Here is a 17,388-nt window from a genome sequence, read left to right as displayed (position 1 = left end):
AAAAAAAACCTCTTTGTTAAACAAAGTCCCTCAGCTGGTTATTGGGAGAAGTCACTTTGCTTCTCTTTCTATAGTCCCCAAAAGGGGTAAATTATGTCCTGCTTGGTGGGATTGTACTAAGGACAGCCATCACCTATTTATTTCTTGCTCCTTACCAGGCATCACCTGGATGACATTTACTCTTCATAGCAATCCCCACCCACCTTGAGATAATTATTATTGCTATTACTATCATCCTAGATACAAACAGAGGCACAGAGAGATGAAGTAACTTGCTCAAGCACACAGAGATAATAAAGGGCATAGGCAGGGATGGCTACATAATTTGCAGGGCCCAGTGCAAAATGAAAATGTGGGGTCCTGGCTGGGGGCAGGGAAGTCAAATCCCCTTCCCACAGTGAATGGGCGTCCCCCAAGGGATTGGAGCCTCTGCACCTGGCCACATTCGATATTTGCACAGGGGTGGACAAGAGGCCTTGGCTAGTTGCCATGGCGCTGCCAGCCTAGGGTAGGGATGGCTGCCTACCCTACCCAGAGACACAGGAAGGGGTTGGGGGGCTGTGCCTGACTCTGATCATCTCCTAGTCAGTGCCCAGGCACCCATGGGGGCAAAGGGTGGATGGCGATGGCAGAATATGAGACTTGCCCTCACCCCTTCCCAGCAATGAGGCACAGTTAGCTGCCCCGACAGAGGCTGGCCGCAGTCCTGGGATTTGCTGGGGAGGACCAGGGTGCCAGGGGACTGGGCACCTGAGAGGAGGTGGGGAGAGGATGGGAGGTGAGACTGGCAGGAGCTGAGGCTCCAAGACCCCTGGGCTTGCTCCATCAGCCCCTCAAACTTCACTTAAAAAACACAAATTCAAAGATAAAATGATTAAGATTTTCAAGGCTGCGACAGCAGAGCATTAAACCCTAAGCCCTTCTCAGTACGGGCCCTCCGTGACTGCTCTAGCTGCATGCCTGAGAAGCCAGCCCTGGCCAGAGGTATCCACTCTCATATACTGCCTATGGCGGAAGATCATGGAAATTCAAAGTCCTTTGAAAAGTAAGAAAGTAAAAATTTGCTCAGACTATAAGAATCTGCCCTGCCATTTCACTTTGAAAAGTAAAATTGCTGTTAAATATAAGGTGATATTATTAGTCCCGACAAATAACTTCGTTCTTCAACACCTCTGTAAGGAGTGTCTATCTTTCTGAAGCTTGACTTGGCCTTCCCAAATAGAATTGACCACTTTTTCATTGTGCTCCTTCCTAATTTGTATAATTATAATGTTAAGAACTTCAGCTTTGGAATCAGACAAACTTGGGCTGGAATCCCAGCTCTGTCAGTGACTGGCTGTGAGACCCGGGCAAATTCCTTGCATCTGTTTTCTGACCTGAAAACTGGGATTCACTCAGTGGCAGCTCCAGCGCGGCTATGCTAGATAGGCTTAACGATGGCAGTCTAGTTAGAAATGAGGCTACAGGACTTGTCCTGAAGCTGTGGTTGCAAAAGTAAGCACATTTGTTTTCATTTAGATTTTATGTTTATCTGGAGTGACTTTGGGTGGTGGGGCTCATGGAAATGGAGACAGTGAGAGCATTAGTCACTGATGAAGCTAATGCTTAGCACAGTGTCTGACACCGAAAAAATTAACTGCAAATACTTAGTTTTTTCCACTAGATTGAATTTCTTCAGAGCGGAGTCCTGTCTTATTCACCTGCGTCTAACACAATGCTTGACGCCAAATGTTTAAATAATTTAAACAAAGAATTTTAAAAAATTGTCTTTGCAATCTTCACTAAAAGCGAAGGTTTTATCGATAACTTGGGAGAGTGGATAAAAAATCTTTTTAGGGGTTTTGATATTCTGTTAGAAACAAACAAACAACAGTTCGGGAAAATGAAGTCCATAAGGCCTTTTATAAACATTCAAACCTATTCCTAAATCCCTGTTAACACTTGGTTTGTCTCATTTGTATCTCCATTTAATATAATAAACCCGAACGTCATTGTGTGGATTTGTAACTCATACAGCGAGATTGGATACACCACACTTTTGGAAGTTTTATTACAAAACGATAAAGAAAGAGAAGAGGAGTGCAGTGAACCACAGGTCACAACTTAGTGACCGCAGGATCACTGGATGACGGCGACATTCTTGCTATCCAATCGCTGGGGAGTCCGGAGAGAACGCTCTCTCGATTGGCTAGAGGAAACATCTGTCCGGGTTCGTTCAAGAGGGGATTTGGCGTGGGGCTCGGCTGGCCGCGCCTTCTGGCCAATCAGAGAATGCATGGGGGCGGGCTTTGCGGCAGGAGGGTGGTGTGGAGCCTATCTCCGAGGGCGAGTCTCCGCCGCTCAGACACGCCTGTCGAGAACGGAGGGGGCGTGGCCTCCAGACGCCGGCTCCCGGCTCTCTCGGCCGCTGCGCGTAGTGGGCGTGGCCACGGGCCTGGGCGGGGCGAGCGGTGTCAGCGACGGAGCCGGATGCGGGCGGCGCCGTGGCCGCCGCGGCCCTGGGGATGGGCGGAGCCGCAGCCGCTAGTGCTGGTGGCCGCCGCCGCTGCCGGAGCCCGAGTGGCCCCCTCTGCTCCCGCGCGTCGCTGCTTGCCACAGCGGCGGTATGCTGGGGAAAGGGGTAGTGGGCGGTGGCGGCGGCACCAAGGCGCCCAAGCCCTCCTTCGTGTCGTACGTACGCCCCGAGGTGAGCGGGCCGGGCGTCGGGCTGGAGCGGCCGGGGCGAGGGGCGCCGGTTGCCCCTTCCCCGCCGCGGGGAGGGCCGCGAGCGCTTCCTGGCCGTGTGCAGGAGGGGAGCCGGGCCGGGTGGGGCCCGTAGGGGCGCTCTGGGCCTCCCCGCGGGCCGGGGTGGGCACCCCCGGGCGGGCAGGCAGGTGCTGGAGCGCAGGGCCCGGCTCGCTGGCGACCAGGTGAGGGGGCCCGAGCCGGGAAGGTGCCGCGGCCGGGGACGCCGCTGACCACGTTGGAGTGAAGCTGGGGTTCTGGGCACCGCGGGAGGGGAAGGGCTGGGGGGTCCGGACCCCCATGGGGGCCTGCCCAGAGCCCGCCGCCCGGGTGGGTCTGCCCTGCCCCTGGAGTTTCTCAGCGAGTCTTCAGAGCTCGCCGGTCTCGGCTGCCTGCTTCTAAGAGTGCTGTTCGATGCCGCTGGCGGGGTACCGCGCAGCGCCGCGCGCCGCCCATCGGCTCTGCAGGGAGAAACTGTGGGTCGGGCCCAGCCTCAGCCAGCCTCTACCTCTCCCTTGTGAATTCCCCTCTGTCGCTTCTTCCCCCTTTCATTTCAGCCCCTCACCATCACCCTTTCCACCGCCTCTTCCTTTCCTCTCGGAGTTTTACTGTCAGGTTCATTCATTCATTCAGAAAATATTTTTTGAGCTCCTACTCTGTGCCAGGCACTGTTGTAAACGCTTGGGATATACATCAGTGAACAAAGATCCCTGCTCTCCTGGAACTTATTTGAGGGAGAAAGGAGTGAATAATAGATGAAATAGATGTAAGTAAGTTACATGGTGTATTAGGTGATGAGTATCGTGGGAAAAGAAAAGGCACCTTTTTCCTCCTTGCAACGGTGGTTTGAGCCAAGACTTGAAGGATGCTTGGGATCTGAGGGAAGAGTCTGGAGTGTTGGAGGAGCATCAAGGAAGCCAGCCCTGCAGAAGCTGCTCACGGGGTGAAGGGAGAGGTTCCAACCTGTAGGTCATGCTGAGGGCTTCTTGAGCGATAGCTCCCAATCCAAATGCCTAATTAGAGCGTTCTCATTTCCGATTCCTGAAGGTTTTATCTGCTCCTCTCTCCAGTGCTTTAATCAGCAACGTGCAGAAGCACTACCAAACTCGTTGTTTTAGGGTGTCTTCCCATCTGGGTAAAGCACCAGCAAATGGGCTGTGGATGAAAGGTCTTGATCAGGGACTGCTTCTGTAAGCCACCTGAAGGCTTTGCACATGTATTTTCAAATTCAAAATGTGTGTGTTTTCTCCACTGCAGAGTACTCTTGAAATGGGTCTTAATTTTAAAATAAAAACCGCTTACTCTGTAAATGCTTGATAAGGAGTCAGGGTCATCTTGAATTTTCAGCAGACTTCCCTTATAGTATCACGGGTAAGTAATGTGGTCCGTTTCTCTTTGTATTTTTTTTTATTGAGCCCTGGTTGAAGTACAACTGAACTTTAAACTTTTCAGTGTGATTAAACTACAAGTGGAAAGTCCTCTGAAATGTGGCCAGAGTTCAAGAATGTTCAAATTTTTCATCCACCAAGTGCACATGTTGTAATTAGACATGTTTTCTCTCTTTGCCCACAGCTCCTGATATATTTCCTTTGAGGGATAATTAGGGAAGGGGAGTGGTTCAGCCCCAGAATAAGCTCGAAATGGTCAGATTTTTCAGATCCTTATAGTTGGCAGTTTTGTTTGCTTGCAATAAAATAATGCTGTGTAGACACTATGCTTCTTTGTTGTAATATGTCTCTAAAAATATTTTGTAAGAGGATAAGACACTGACCTGAATTGTGAATGGTTTTTAAAAGATAAGGGACCAAGGGGGTGAGAAAGTCTGTTTTTAAATATATAGCTTTTGCTAGTGATCACCTTATTGGAAACGCATGTGAGCAGCTTTGAGGCGTAGCTTCTGTGCATCTGAGAGCACTGGGTCTGGTAAACTTCTGGGCTCATTCAGGAGGAGTCCCTCAGAACACTTTTCTGAAGACTGTCATTCTATTCCTATCCCTCATATTGTCTTTTTTTTAATATATAATTTCTGCAATTACTTTCTAATTGATTTTATTTATTTATTTTCCCTCCAAAGCCCCAGTAGATAGTTCTATGTCACAGCTGCACATCCTTTTAGTTGCTGTATGTGGGACGCGGCCTCAGCATGGCCGGAGAAGCGGTGCCTCCCTGCGCCCCGGGATCCGAACCCGGGCCGCCAGCAGCGGAGCGCACGCACTTAACCGCTAAGCCACCGGGCCGGGGCCGGTCCCCTCATATTGTCTTCATCTTTACTGCCTGTGCTGTATGTCTTCCTATCACTTTTTTGTAGGCGCTTTTCTCTTGTTAACTGGGAAGTTGCAGGCGTCGACCTTTTTCCTCGTAGATCACTGAGCTGCCAGAACAACCTTCACGCCTTACGGTGCAATGTGCCTTACGGTACTTGTGCCTGCTGATGATCTTGTTCTTGGCTGATCAGATCTTGGAAGGTTCAACAGCAGCTGCCTTCAATATGCCAAAGAGTCTATCAAGAGTCAGCACTTTGTATTAAAAACAGCAGCGCTTAACTGGATAAAGTATTTAAAAATGATGCTTTTCAACATAATGGCCTATTTTCCTTCTTGCGATCAGAAGCAACTGGCATTGGACAGCCTAAAAGGAGGGGTACTAGTTAACTCCACCTTTTAAAATTGGATCTCTGCCAGAGTAACTTAAGGCTCTTCTGTCATTGATTCTCCTAAATCAGTGAATGTGAAAGTTAAAATCCTGAACTGTAATTTAGGACTTTGGGTTATATTTTGTGAACACTGCCCAGGGGGTTACAAATCGGTAAAGCTACTAAGTGGGAAGCTGATGGCTCTGGAAGTTGAGGTAAACAGGAGGGAGAGATCTGGGCCTATCTTGGTACCACCTGATGGTACCTTAGCACCTCCACCCCAGCTTAGTCCCTAGCACAAGGTGCAAAGGGTGTCACACCTCCGTGCAGGGGAACCCCTGGGTGCTGAGCTCCTCGTCAGGGAGGCATTTGGTTACAGTTTGGGTGCCAGATCCATTTTTTGTATTAAATAAAGCACCTGTTTGAATTATCATTGTTTCAGAAGCCATTAAGTGTTCATTGTAGAAAACTAAGAAAACACAGATATGCAAACAAATTTTTTGAAGAAAAATTATAAGCTTATTAACAACTTGGAGTGTATCCTATTAGATATGTGTGCAGGTGTATGTGTATGTTTTATACCAAAATAGGATTAATATTGCTGATCATATTATTTTGTAATCTGCCTTTTTCACTAGACATGTGTATTGTAAATGTCTTCCCATGTCAATTCTTAATCTATAATGTCGTTCTAAATTAGACCCCTTTTCCTCGAAAAACATACAGTGTGATGGAGAATCGTGTGGTAGCACAAAGATCCAAAGAAAGTAGTGTGATTTTTAAATGATTTTTTAATTAGTCACCTTCTCTGGTGCTGAATATTAATTCTTATGCTTCAAGACTGTTAGTTCTCTGCTCAGTTACCTTAAAATTGTAAGCACTGGTTTGGTAGAAATGCTTAGGGTCTGTACCCAGAAGCTAGTAAATAAAGGAGCATTAGGTTGTCCTTAGAGAATGTGGTTCTGATTTAATAAGAGCTCCTTCCAGTGTGATAAGGAAGTTGAATAAAAGCTTCAGGGTGCTCATGTGTTGTTCTCTAAAACTGAGACCAGGAAAAATCTGCTTTTAGAGGCTGCTGTACTCGTGCCCGTATTTGTTTGGTATTCTAAATATGGTTAAAATGTACTTTTTAGTAGAGTTTAATTAGATCAGTGCTTGACTCAAATGTACTAATAATAGTTATCAATTACGTATTTGTGGATTTTTAGATTTGGAAGAGTTGAAAGATGATCTCCTCCACCACGGTGTTCTTCCTCTGTTATACAGACATGGAAATGAGGCCCCACGAGGTTAAATGTCCTGCCCAGGGCCACAGCAGTATTGCAGAACAGAGTGAAGAAGTGTCTCCTGAGCCCAGCAGTGCCAGTGGCTAAGCCAGGCCTCCAGGAGCTCAGGAGAGGTTTTATGTAGACGAGGGAAGAAAAGGCAAGAAAGATGAAGATTGAGAGGGGTCAAAAAAATCCAGATTTAAGAGCCGATTTTTTTTTCCTTTTCATGTAATCCCTCAGGGAAAAGAATGCATTCGATTGCCTAGTCTTCATTGAAGGCTGTTTCTTTTGGTGGGGAGAAGTGAACCTGTGAGCCTGTGTTCTTCCCAGAGATGTGACTGTGGGTATATATAAAAATGAAAAAACGATTAATTACTGATATTTAGTAGGCATTTCTCCATCCCAGAAACGGCTTGTCTCATTTCATCCTTTCAGCTATCTGATGCAGTGGATAGTGCTGTTACCTCCCTTTTTTGTGTTTAGATGTGGAAAGTGAGACCCAGGGAAGCTAAGTCCCTGCTCAGGGTCACAGCTGCAAGGGTTGGTGCCAGGATTTAAACTTGGACAGTCTGAGTCCAGGGCCATCCTCTTATCCTTACATTTATGGATGCAGGGACTATTACTAGTGAAACCTGCTGGCAGTCATGATGGGCATTTGCACCCTAGAGTGCTTTCTCATTCACATTCTCCAGTAGTTTCTTTCTTGACTTTTAGGTTATCCGCCAGGTGACTTTGAGTGAATAACAGGCCCCTTGGAGATAGTTAATTCATTCAACAGATATTTACTCAGCACTTGCTAGTACCAAGCGCTGTTCTAGATGTTGGGGATACAAAACAGATGGAATGACTGAGATTATTTTTTGGTGGAACACTGCTGTATTGGACTATTATCTTTGATGAGTTTGATGGATCAATGACAAGGAAAGATTGGCTTATCCTAAATCAGACCTCCTGCCTCAGTTCTAGCAATAAAAAATACCTTTAAAAGCAAAATCTAGATCCATTACTTTTTTTTTTAAGACTCTATAACTTTTTCTCCATTCCAAAGTAATTTTAATGGCAGAATTTTCTCTTTGAACTTAGAGGTCATTGATAGTGATTTAACAGGCCATTAAAAGACATAAAAGTTCTTCCTAAAATGATTACTTTCTTAGCTGTGGCTTTAGCCTGATGATCTGTCCCAAGCTTCCGCATTTTCTCTCCTGCGTGTGCTTCCTGTGGCGTCTCCCTGGGTCATATCCAACACCACACAACTTCTGCAGATGGAGCATCAGAAGATGTCATGAGGCTCTGTCAAGCAGCACTTCCTGTAGCTTGATCAAGCAGCTGAACATGGACAGCCACTGTCTTAGAGCCGGACGCTGTTCTGCACCCTACTTCTGTCTCTGATGTCAGAACCAGGGCTGCTGTCACCATCAGGCTGTGGGGAACCTGCGCTTAGAAGTTTAAAGTTCTAAATCCTTCTCTGAACATCCTCAACAGGATGTTTGTTGTTCTTGGATACTGCCACATTAAACCATCCTGTGTGACGGTGTGCTTTAGAAAGTTAGATTTTTCAGGGGCCAAATTTTTTTTTTATCACCGTAAAAGACGTATACTTTATTTATTTATTTTTTGTGTGAGGAAGATCAGCCCTGCGCTAACATCCATGCCAATCCTCCTCTTTTTTTTGCTGAGGAAGACTGGCCCTGAGCTAACATCTGTGCCCATCTTCCTCCACTTTATGTGGAATGCTGCCACAGCTTGGCCTGACAAGTGGTGCATCGTTGAGCGCCCAGGATCCGAACCCGGGCCGCCAGCAGCGGAGCGCGCGCACTTAACCGCTAAACCACGGAGCTGGCCCCCAACAGATACTTTATTTTTATGATAAAGACAATGTAATAAAGTTGCAGAGTTTGAAAGTTAGAAAAATAAAGTCACCCTTAATTATCCTTTTATGCTTTAAAAAAGCAATTATTTCCAGGCTTTGTCCGTGTATCTTAAATGGTTGCAGTCGTTATATGTGTAAAAATTATAAGCTGCATGTGGTTGTCATGTTTGAAGATGGTACTGCTGATCCCTGTCCGTAGAGCGTATACTTTGAGTTGTTTTCCCAACAGGGAACCACCCTGTTTCTCATCAAGTTATGCTTGTGACTTCTGATGTGCTTTTTTGAGACAAGGAGAACAGTAGGTTTGCAGTTTAATGAAGCATTTAAAACAAACCTCTTGAGATAGCTTGGGAGGTAGGATTGAACTGGAATAATTCTTGTAACCTCTAATCTTCTGTTGCTTTGGGAGGAGGCAGAGGGGAGGTAAAAATGGAGAGGGACTCTAGGAGGGAATGAAGCTGTCTGAGAGCAGAAGGAGCCCAGGGCCTCACCCTTCCTGTAGTCCCCTGTCCCCTCCATCCAGTGTTGCAACTCAACTTGAGGGAAGAAAAATGCTTGCCAGTTGCTCTCCCTCTAGCTGTGAGTAAGGCCAGTCCTTTAAGCGTTGATTGTAGTTCTACCTGAAAAATGGGAATAATAATAATTATGCCCATCTTATCTGTTAGGTATATGTGAACGTTTTTGAATGTTAAATGTGATTATGCACGTAAAGTGCTTAGCAGAATACTTGGCACGTAGTTAGCTTGTCAATAGATGTGGGCTATCGTTATTATTATTCAGAAGTTGTTGGTCAGAGCCACTTGGATGGTTTCCGAAAATGTTTAATCATTAATCTTAGGATACAGAAATCTTTCCCAGCTAAGGTATTAATGAAAGTGGAGTATTTAGTTGTTGTGGTTGTTGCCATGGGAGCATACCAGGAAAGTTCACTGTGTTGTAACTCTTTCTTAGAGTATTTTTCACCATCTCTGAAAGTTTCTTTTCCTCTTTTCTTTGTTCCTTTATATATTGAGAATGATTTGATTATATGTAAAATTCCAACCTAATGAGAACACTTAGTAGTTGACTTTTTTCTTTGCTAACATTTTCACCTTTGACATTTTGCTAGTTTGATTCTGTGAACTTATTTTTCCTCTTCCGTCATTTTTAACAAGTTTCTATATCAAAGGCCAAATTTTGTCCATTTATCACATCTGTTGAATGGTTTACTTAAGATATGAGTAAGTAAAATCAAATTACCTCTGGGAGTAGTAACTCTGCTTATCTGTTTCAAAGGCAGTGGCAAGACCATGCTGTTTTGATCTTATATGTAAATGATTTTTCCTCCTGTGCCCCTGTCCTTCATCATTCCTTCTAGACCTGGCTAGTGGGCCTTGCGGAGTTGGCATTTAAGCCTTCAGTTGTTTGCTTTTGGGGAAGGAAGGGCCTTCGGCTGCAAGAAAAAGCGAGGCTTGTGTATGGAAGTCCTGGCCACAGTGGTGAGATATTTTGAAGTCTACCTTTCCCTTGTAACATATTGTCACCCCGTTTCAGACAATGGTCCTGAGCTGCTAAATTTTTTGTTTTTGTTTTTCCTAAGAGAGTTTTAAAATTCCTGGGCCGGCCCTGTGGCTTGGTGGTTAAGTGCGCGCGCTGCGATGCTGGTGGCCCGGGTTCGGATCCCGGGTGCGCATCGAGGCACCGCTTCTCCGTTCATCCTGGGGCCGAGTCCCACATGCAGCAACTAGAAGGATGTGCAGCTACGACATGCAACTATCCACTGGGGCTTTGGGGGGAAAAAATAAAATAAATAAAATCTTTAAAAAAATAAAATAAAATAAAATAAAATTCCTGAGAATACCTTGAGGAGAGTGAGCCCAGGTTTTTGAATCAAAAATCTCACTATGAGGTGCTCAATAAAAACTTGTTGAATGAAAGAAAAAACAATCTCACTGTTCCCACCATTTCTCCAGACATAAAATTGAATTCTTGTTTTGCTTTAATTCCTGAGATGTGTGGCTTCAGCTCTCTGAGACTTCTGTTCCTCACCTGTAACATTGGATAACCATCTTCTCTGCAGGCTTTTTCAAGCAAGGGAAGAAATACCATGTATTCCCAGCCCAGGATCTGACACATGGCAGATACTCAGCAACTGGTAGATGCTGTTATTATTAAAAATAACTTGAACTGGAAGAATTATTGTGTACTACCATTTGCCAAGCACTGTGTTAGAATTAGGAATACAAAGAAATAGTCTGTGCACTCAGGAGGTTCACATTCTGTTGGGGAGATGGCAATTCAACAGATGGCTCTAACACACGGAGGTAGGTGCTGTCTGTTTACGTGGGAAGAGTGCACAGAACACGCTCGGAGCACAGAAGAGGGCCCGCTGCAGAACCTGCTGCAGGATGTGGCCTCATTTGAAGGCTGTGTAGGACTCGGAAAGGGCAGCGTTCAAGTGGGCTCTGGTGTGGGAAGACGGATGATGTAGCAGGCAGGCAAGAGGGACAGCTCGAAAGGCTCATCGGCGTGTTGGGACCGGGTGGCCAGGGTATCTGTCCTTGTCCCTTATATAAGGCACGTGTGTAGGGGTGTGCAAATGAGAGAGAAATCCTGAAGAATAGAATCAAGGGGCACCACTAGGACATGCAGGACTGTTTCCTCCTTTCTGTAACATGCTGCTTTACCATTAGGTCACTCTGGCCCTTCATGAGCCTATAGGCACCTTCTCATTTGCCCCTGGTTCCTCTTGCTCTAAGACCATGGAAAAACTTCTCCAAGGTTTTAGCTCCTCACCAGGTATTCAGCTGACCTAGTATTTATGTAGCAGTTCTGGAGGAGGAGGGGCTGGAGGAGGCACAGGAGGCAATGCCATGTGATTCTGCAGCTGCTGTTAGTCACATCGGTTCGCTTAAGTTAAAAGTCTCTGACAGCCCCATAACTGCCACCTGCCACCTTTCTTCTAGCACTTGTACACGTTCCAGTGCTGCCCTCTTTACTGTCAATGTAATGTGGTGGTTAAGAGCATGGCTTTGGAATTAGAGCTCTGCTACTTGCTGCGTGGGTTTGAGCTGAGCATTTAACTTCTCTGAGCCTCAGTTTCCTGATCTGTGAAATGGGAATAAAAATAATAGTATCTAGCCCATAAGGTTGTTGTTATTCTTAAGTGAGGCAATCCATGGAAAGCTGTTAACACAATACCTGGCATGTAGTAAACACTTATTATATGTTAATTGCTGTAAGTCACTGTTACTCTTCACCACTCCAGAAGCTGCAGCGGTCTGTGTGTGCACGCAGGACTTGACCTACATTCCCTTCCATCATTGTTCTTCCCTTGCACTCTCAGAGGCTTGTGTCTGGAGCCAGGAAGCTGTCCTTCTTATAGAACCGTGCCATCCCCACAATGGGCACCTTTTCCATCTACCAGCAGGGCCTCCCTCTGGCATAGTTTTCTTTTTCAGTGAGTTGTTTCATGGATTCCCCTTCTGTCCTCCTCTAGCAGTATCTTCCCTTGTCTCAAAGGCTTCTAGGAGGACTGGGGGTTTGGGCAGTGGTTTATGTCCTGGGCCTATACCTCCAATTCTGCTTGGAGTCCCTCTTTTTTTTTTTCCCCTGGGAAAGATTCACCCTGAGCTGACATCTGTTGCCAATCTTCCTCTTTTCTTTTTTCCCCCTCCTCAAAGCCCCAGTGCATAGTTGTATATTATAGTTGTAAGTCCTTCTAGTTCTTTTATGTGAGCTGCTGCCACAGCATGGCTACTGACAGACGATTGGTATGGTTCTGGACTCGGGAACCGAACCTGGGCCTTGGAAGCAGTGAGTGTGGGGGTGTGCAAGTGAGAGGGAAAGCCTGAAGAATAGAATCAAGGAGCACCACTAGGACGTGAAGGATTCTTTCCTCTTTTCTGTGACATGCTGCACCACCTTTAACCACTAGGCCATCAGGGCTGGCTCTTGGCATCCCTGTTTTAAGTCAGCCTTCCAAGCTGCTGCCAGCAACCCCTATTTCCCCAGTCACCTGTACTCCAAACCAGTCGGAGTCCCCAGGGTGCCCTTTGGGGGAGCCTCTGAGCTGCTCGGTCTTCATTTCCCTTGTCACCCTCCCTGTCTAGCATCTCCTTTCGTGCCTGGGACCACTGACCACAACTGCTTAACTGGTCTCTCCACCTACCACTGTTCCCTTCTGCACCACACCAAGGCAGCCTGCACACCACAGCCAGGCTCCTGGATGCCCCCTTCAGGTGTCATTTTCCTATTTAAGAGTCCTCCACTCCCCCTGCCCCTTCCACTGGTCCAAATCTTTTCTTTATTTTTTTTAATTGAAGTAAAACTGACATACAATATCCTGTTAGTTTCAAATGTACATCGTAGTGATTTGGTATTTATATACATTATGAAATGATCACCATGATAAGTCTTGTTATCATCTGTCATCATACAGATATATTATTGACTATATTCTCTATGCTGTATATTACATCCCCATGACTTATTTATTTTATAACTGGGATTTTGTACCTCTTAATCCCCTTCACCTATTTTGCCCACCCCCGACCCCTCCCCTCTCTGGTAACCACCAGTTTGTTTCCTGCATCTGTGTGTCTGTTTCTGTTTCGGTTTGTTTGTTTGTTTGTTTAGATTCCACATATAAGTGAAATCATACGGTATCTTTCTCCGTCTGACTTATTTCATTTAACGTAATACCCTCTAGGTCCATTCATGTTGTTGCAAATGGCAAAATTTCATTCTTTTTTATGGCTAATATTTCTGTTTTATATATATGCACCACATCTCCTTATCCATTCATCTATCAGTGGGCACTTGGGTTTCTTCCATATCTTGGCTATTGTAAATAATGCCACTGTGAACATAAAGGTGTATATATCTCTTTGGATTTGGGTTTTTGTTTTCTTCAGATAAATACCCAGAAGTGGAATTGCTGGGTCATCTGGTAGTTCTATTTTTTTTTTTTTTTTTTTTTGCTGGGAAAGATTTGCCCTGAACTAACATCTGTTGCTAATCTTCCTTTTTTTTTTTTTTTTTCCTCCCAAAGCCCTAGTACATAGTTGTACATTCTAGTTGTAGGTCTTTCTAGTTCTTCTATGTGAGCTGCTGCCACAGCATGGCTACTGACAGATGAATGTTGTGGTTCTATGACCTGGAACTGAACCCAGGCCGACAAAGCAGTGAGAGCGCTGAACCTTAACCACTAGGCCATCAGGGCTGGCTCTGGTAGTTCTATTTTTAATTTTTTGAGGAACCTCCATACTCTTTTCCATAGTGGCTGTACCAATGTAGATTCCCACCAACAATGTACGAGGGTTCCCTTTTCTCCACACCCTTGCCAACACTTGTTTTTTGTCTTTTTGATAATAGCCATTCTGATAGGTGTGAGGTGGTATCTCATTGTGGTTTTGATTTGCATTTCCTTGATGATTAGTGATTTGGAGGATCTTTTCATGTGCGTGTTGCCCATCTGTGTGTCTTCTTTGGAAAAATATCTATTCCAGTCCTCTGCCTATTTTTGACTTGGGTTGTTTGGTTTTTTTGATATCAAGTTGTATAAGATCTTTATATATTTTGGATATTAACCCCTTATTGGATGTATAATTTGCAAATACCTTCTCCCTTTTTGTTTTCTTGATGGTTTCCTTTGCTGTGCAGAAGCTTTTTTGTTGGATGTAATCCCATTTGTTTGTTTTTGCTTTTGTTGCCCTTGCCTGAGGAGAATGGTCTAAAAAAATATTGCTAAAATTGATGTCAAAGAGCCGACTGCCTGTGTTTTCTTCTAGGAATTTTATGATTTCAGGTCTTACGTTCAAATCCTTAATCCATTTTCATTTTATTTTTGTATATGGTGTAAGATAGTGGTCCAGTTTCCTTCTTTTGCATGTAGCTGTCCAGTTTGCCCAACACCATTTATTGAAAAGACTGTATTTCTCCATTGAATATTCTTGCTTCCTTTGTTGTAGATTGACTGTATATGCATGGGTGTCTTTCTGGGCTCTCTATTCCATTGATCTAGGTGTCTGTTTTTGTGCCAGTACCATAATGTTTTGATTACTCATAGCTTTGTAGTATAATTTGGAATCAGGGAGCACAATACTTCCAGCTTTGCCTTCTTTCTCAAGATTGCTTTGTCCATTTGGGGTCTTTTGTGGTTCCATACAAATTTTAGGATTCTTTGTTATAGTTCGTTGAGAAATGTCATTGGTATTTTGATGGGGATTAAATTCAATCTGTAGATTACTTTGAGTAGTATGGACATTTTAACAATGTTAATTCTTCCAATCCATGAGCATGGTATATATCTTTCTATTTATTTGTGTCATCTTCAATTTCTTTCGTCAGTGTCTTGTAGTTTTCAGAGTACAGGTCTCTCACCTCCTTGGTTAAATTTATTCCTAGGTATTTTATTCTTTTTGATGCAATTGTAAATGAGATTGTTTTCTTAGTTTCTCTTTCTGATAGCTCGTTATTAGTGTATAGAAACGCAACTGATTTCTGTATAATTAATTTTATATCCTGCAACTACTGAATTCATTTATTAGTTCTGATAGTGTTTTGGTGGGGTCTTTAGGGTTTTCTGTGTATAGTATCATGTCATCAGCAAATAGTGACAATTTTATTTCTTCCAGTTTTGATGCTTTTTATTTCTTTTTCTTGCCTAATTGCTGTGGTTAGGACTTTCAATATTATGTTGAATAAAAGTGGTGTGAGTGGGCATCCCTGTCTTGTTCCTGATCTTAGAGGAAAAGCTTTCAGCTTTTTACCATTGAGTATGTTAGCTGTGGGTTTGTCATATGTGGTCTTTATTATGTTGAGGTACATTCTTTCTATACCCACTTTGTTGAGAGTTTTTATCATAAATCCATATTGCACTTTGTCTCCACTGGTCCAAATCTTAACTTTCCAGGCTCACCACAGATTCTGCCTCCTGCTGGTTAGTTGAAAGACTGTTAGCTTGGATTTGAAAGGCCCTGGGCACTGGCCGTTTCTTTTGTGTGTGACTTTGTGGGAGTCCTTTTACCTTTTTGGGTCTCATTTCCTGATTTATAGAGTTGGATTAGGTGAGTGTTTTTAAATATGTTTTGCTCAAGGAACTTTTTTTAAACAGCGTGATTCTTTGGGGAACTTTTTCAAAATACACTGTCCCAAGTCCTGCTTTAGAGATTCAGATATGGCCCAGGCGCGGGGAAGGGTGTGTGTGGAGAGGGGCACCTGCAGTGGGAATCTGCTTTTTTTTCAGGTAACTATGATCTCTTCCCCCATCCCCTGTTGAGAACTGCTATTTCAAATGAAATCATAGAGGAAACCCAAAAATAGAGAAAGAAAAGAAGAGAAAGGGTGGTAGGAATACAGTTTGAAAGGCCCCAGACCAGGCAATATCAAAGGCCCTTGCCACTTCAGCCACTTTGCATTCTCAAGTCTTTCCTCATAACCGGCATTCTCTCTTTCTTTTTGTCCATGATACACGCCGTCTGGATTCTTGGTGATGCATTTGAGCATTTATTCTCAACTCCTTTGTGTATAATTGCTCTATGTCTCTGGGTCTCGTTTCTTTACCAGAACTGTAAGCTCCTTGAAGGCACGGCTGTATGTAGTACCACCAGTTAGTGTGGCCTTTGGAGCTCAAGGTGGCTTCCAAGAGGGCTGAATAGACTGTGGCCCCCAGCCATCCAGGAGAGGGCCTCAGAGGGTAGCTGGTGGGAGCATTATTCAGAGGTCTTTTTTATTTCTCCTGCAGAGTGATCTGGGGAGTTGAGGTTGAGAACTAGTGAGGCCTTGAGTGTGATTGCTGACTTTCCACTTGGTCTTTATGCCCCAAGAATCAGCTTTGACACGAGGTGCTTTGCCTTGAAACGTTCCCCTTAGCTGTTACCGTGGCACATAGTTTGTTAAACCAGTGACCAGCATGGGTGTCTGAAGCCTAGTTGTTCCCTGTGATGTGTCTCTGGCTGCCCTTTGCTTCCTCAGGCAGCTCCTTATTCCAGCAAGTGAGCAGACCCTCTTTGTTGGAATCGGGCCTGCTAACTATTTAGTGAGGTTGGGTCTGTGGATTCTGCGGCTTACACTGGTGTTTGGATCTTACCATTCCTTCTCTAGCTTGAGTTTCTTACTAGGGAGAGTTTGATAAAGTGTTTGGATTGTTTAAAAGCCGGACAAGTGATTCTTGTTAAGAAGCATAAGTAATACTTTCACTGCCATTCAATAAATGATGAACTGTCAAAACAGTAATGGATTTACTTTGGGTCTTAGTGAGCAGTTACTTTCTTCCTTTAAAAAAAAAATCTGAGGGTTGGCCCCATGGCTTAGCGGTTGAGTGCACGCGCTCCGCTACTGGCGGCCCGGGTTTGGATCCCGGGCTTGGATCCCGGGCGCGCACCGTAGCACCGCTTCTCCGGCCATGCTGAGGCCACGTCCCACATACAGCAACTAGAAGGATGTGCAACTATGACGTACAACTATCTACTGGGGCTTTGGGGGCAAAAAAAGGAGGAGGATTGGTGATAGATGTTGGCTCAGAGCCGATCTTCCTCAGCAAAAAACGGAGGAGGATTAGCATGGATGTTGGCTCAGGGCTGATCTTCCTCACACACACAAAAAAATCTGAGGTAAGGGAAAAAAGCAGTCTAAATGTGAAAACAAGAATTTAGAATGGACACATGAGCAAGTATTGCTTAGCTGTTAGGGTGGGGGCACTGTCAAAAGTTGTGCCTATTTCTCTGTCCTGGAGACTTGTTACAGTTGAAAGGAACTTGATGGTATTTTGTAATAGGAAAAAGGATTAAGATTGTTGGTTGTCTAGGGCTGGAGACGGGGATAGGGAGGATGGGGGGGTGACTGCTAATGGGTACAAGGTTTCTTTTTGGAGTGATGAAAATGTTCTAAAATTGATAGTGGTAATGGTTGTA

At 44.7% G+C, this 17,388-nt stretch overlaps 1 protein-coding gene across 2 annotated transcripts in view; it reads left to right on the top strand.

Annotated features, from left to right (window-relative positions):
• Positions 1-2,515: 2,515 nt before the first annotated feature.
• MTMR12 (myotubularin related protein 12) overlaps positions 2,516-17,388 on the top strand; it is a 78,799-nt gene continuing 63,926 nt past the window's right edge. The window contains exon 1 of one of the 2 annotated variants that reach the window (XM_087443168.1): positions 2,516-2,686. In XM_087443168.1, coding sequence (XP_087299294.1) covers positions 2,606-2,686 — 81 coding nt within the window. In that variant the 5' untranslated portion in view covers positions 2,516-2,605. The remainder of the gene's footprint in view (positions 2,687-17,388) is intronic. The other variant, XM_004422702.3, reaches the window with a different exon arrangement.

This window comes from Ceratotherium simum, chromosome 18, assembly GCF_057802395.1.
Source record: "Ceratotherium simum simum isolate JZ-2026a chromosome 18, ASM5780239v1, whole genome shotgun sequence".
NCBI lineage: Eukaryota > Metazoa > Chordata > Mammalia > Perissodactyla > Rhinocerotidae > Ceratotherium > Ceratotherium simum.
The sequence above is the reverse complement of the archived record's forward strand: the minus strand, read 5'-3'. Positions and strand labels throughout refer to the sequence as shown.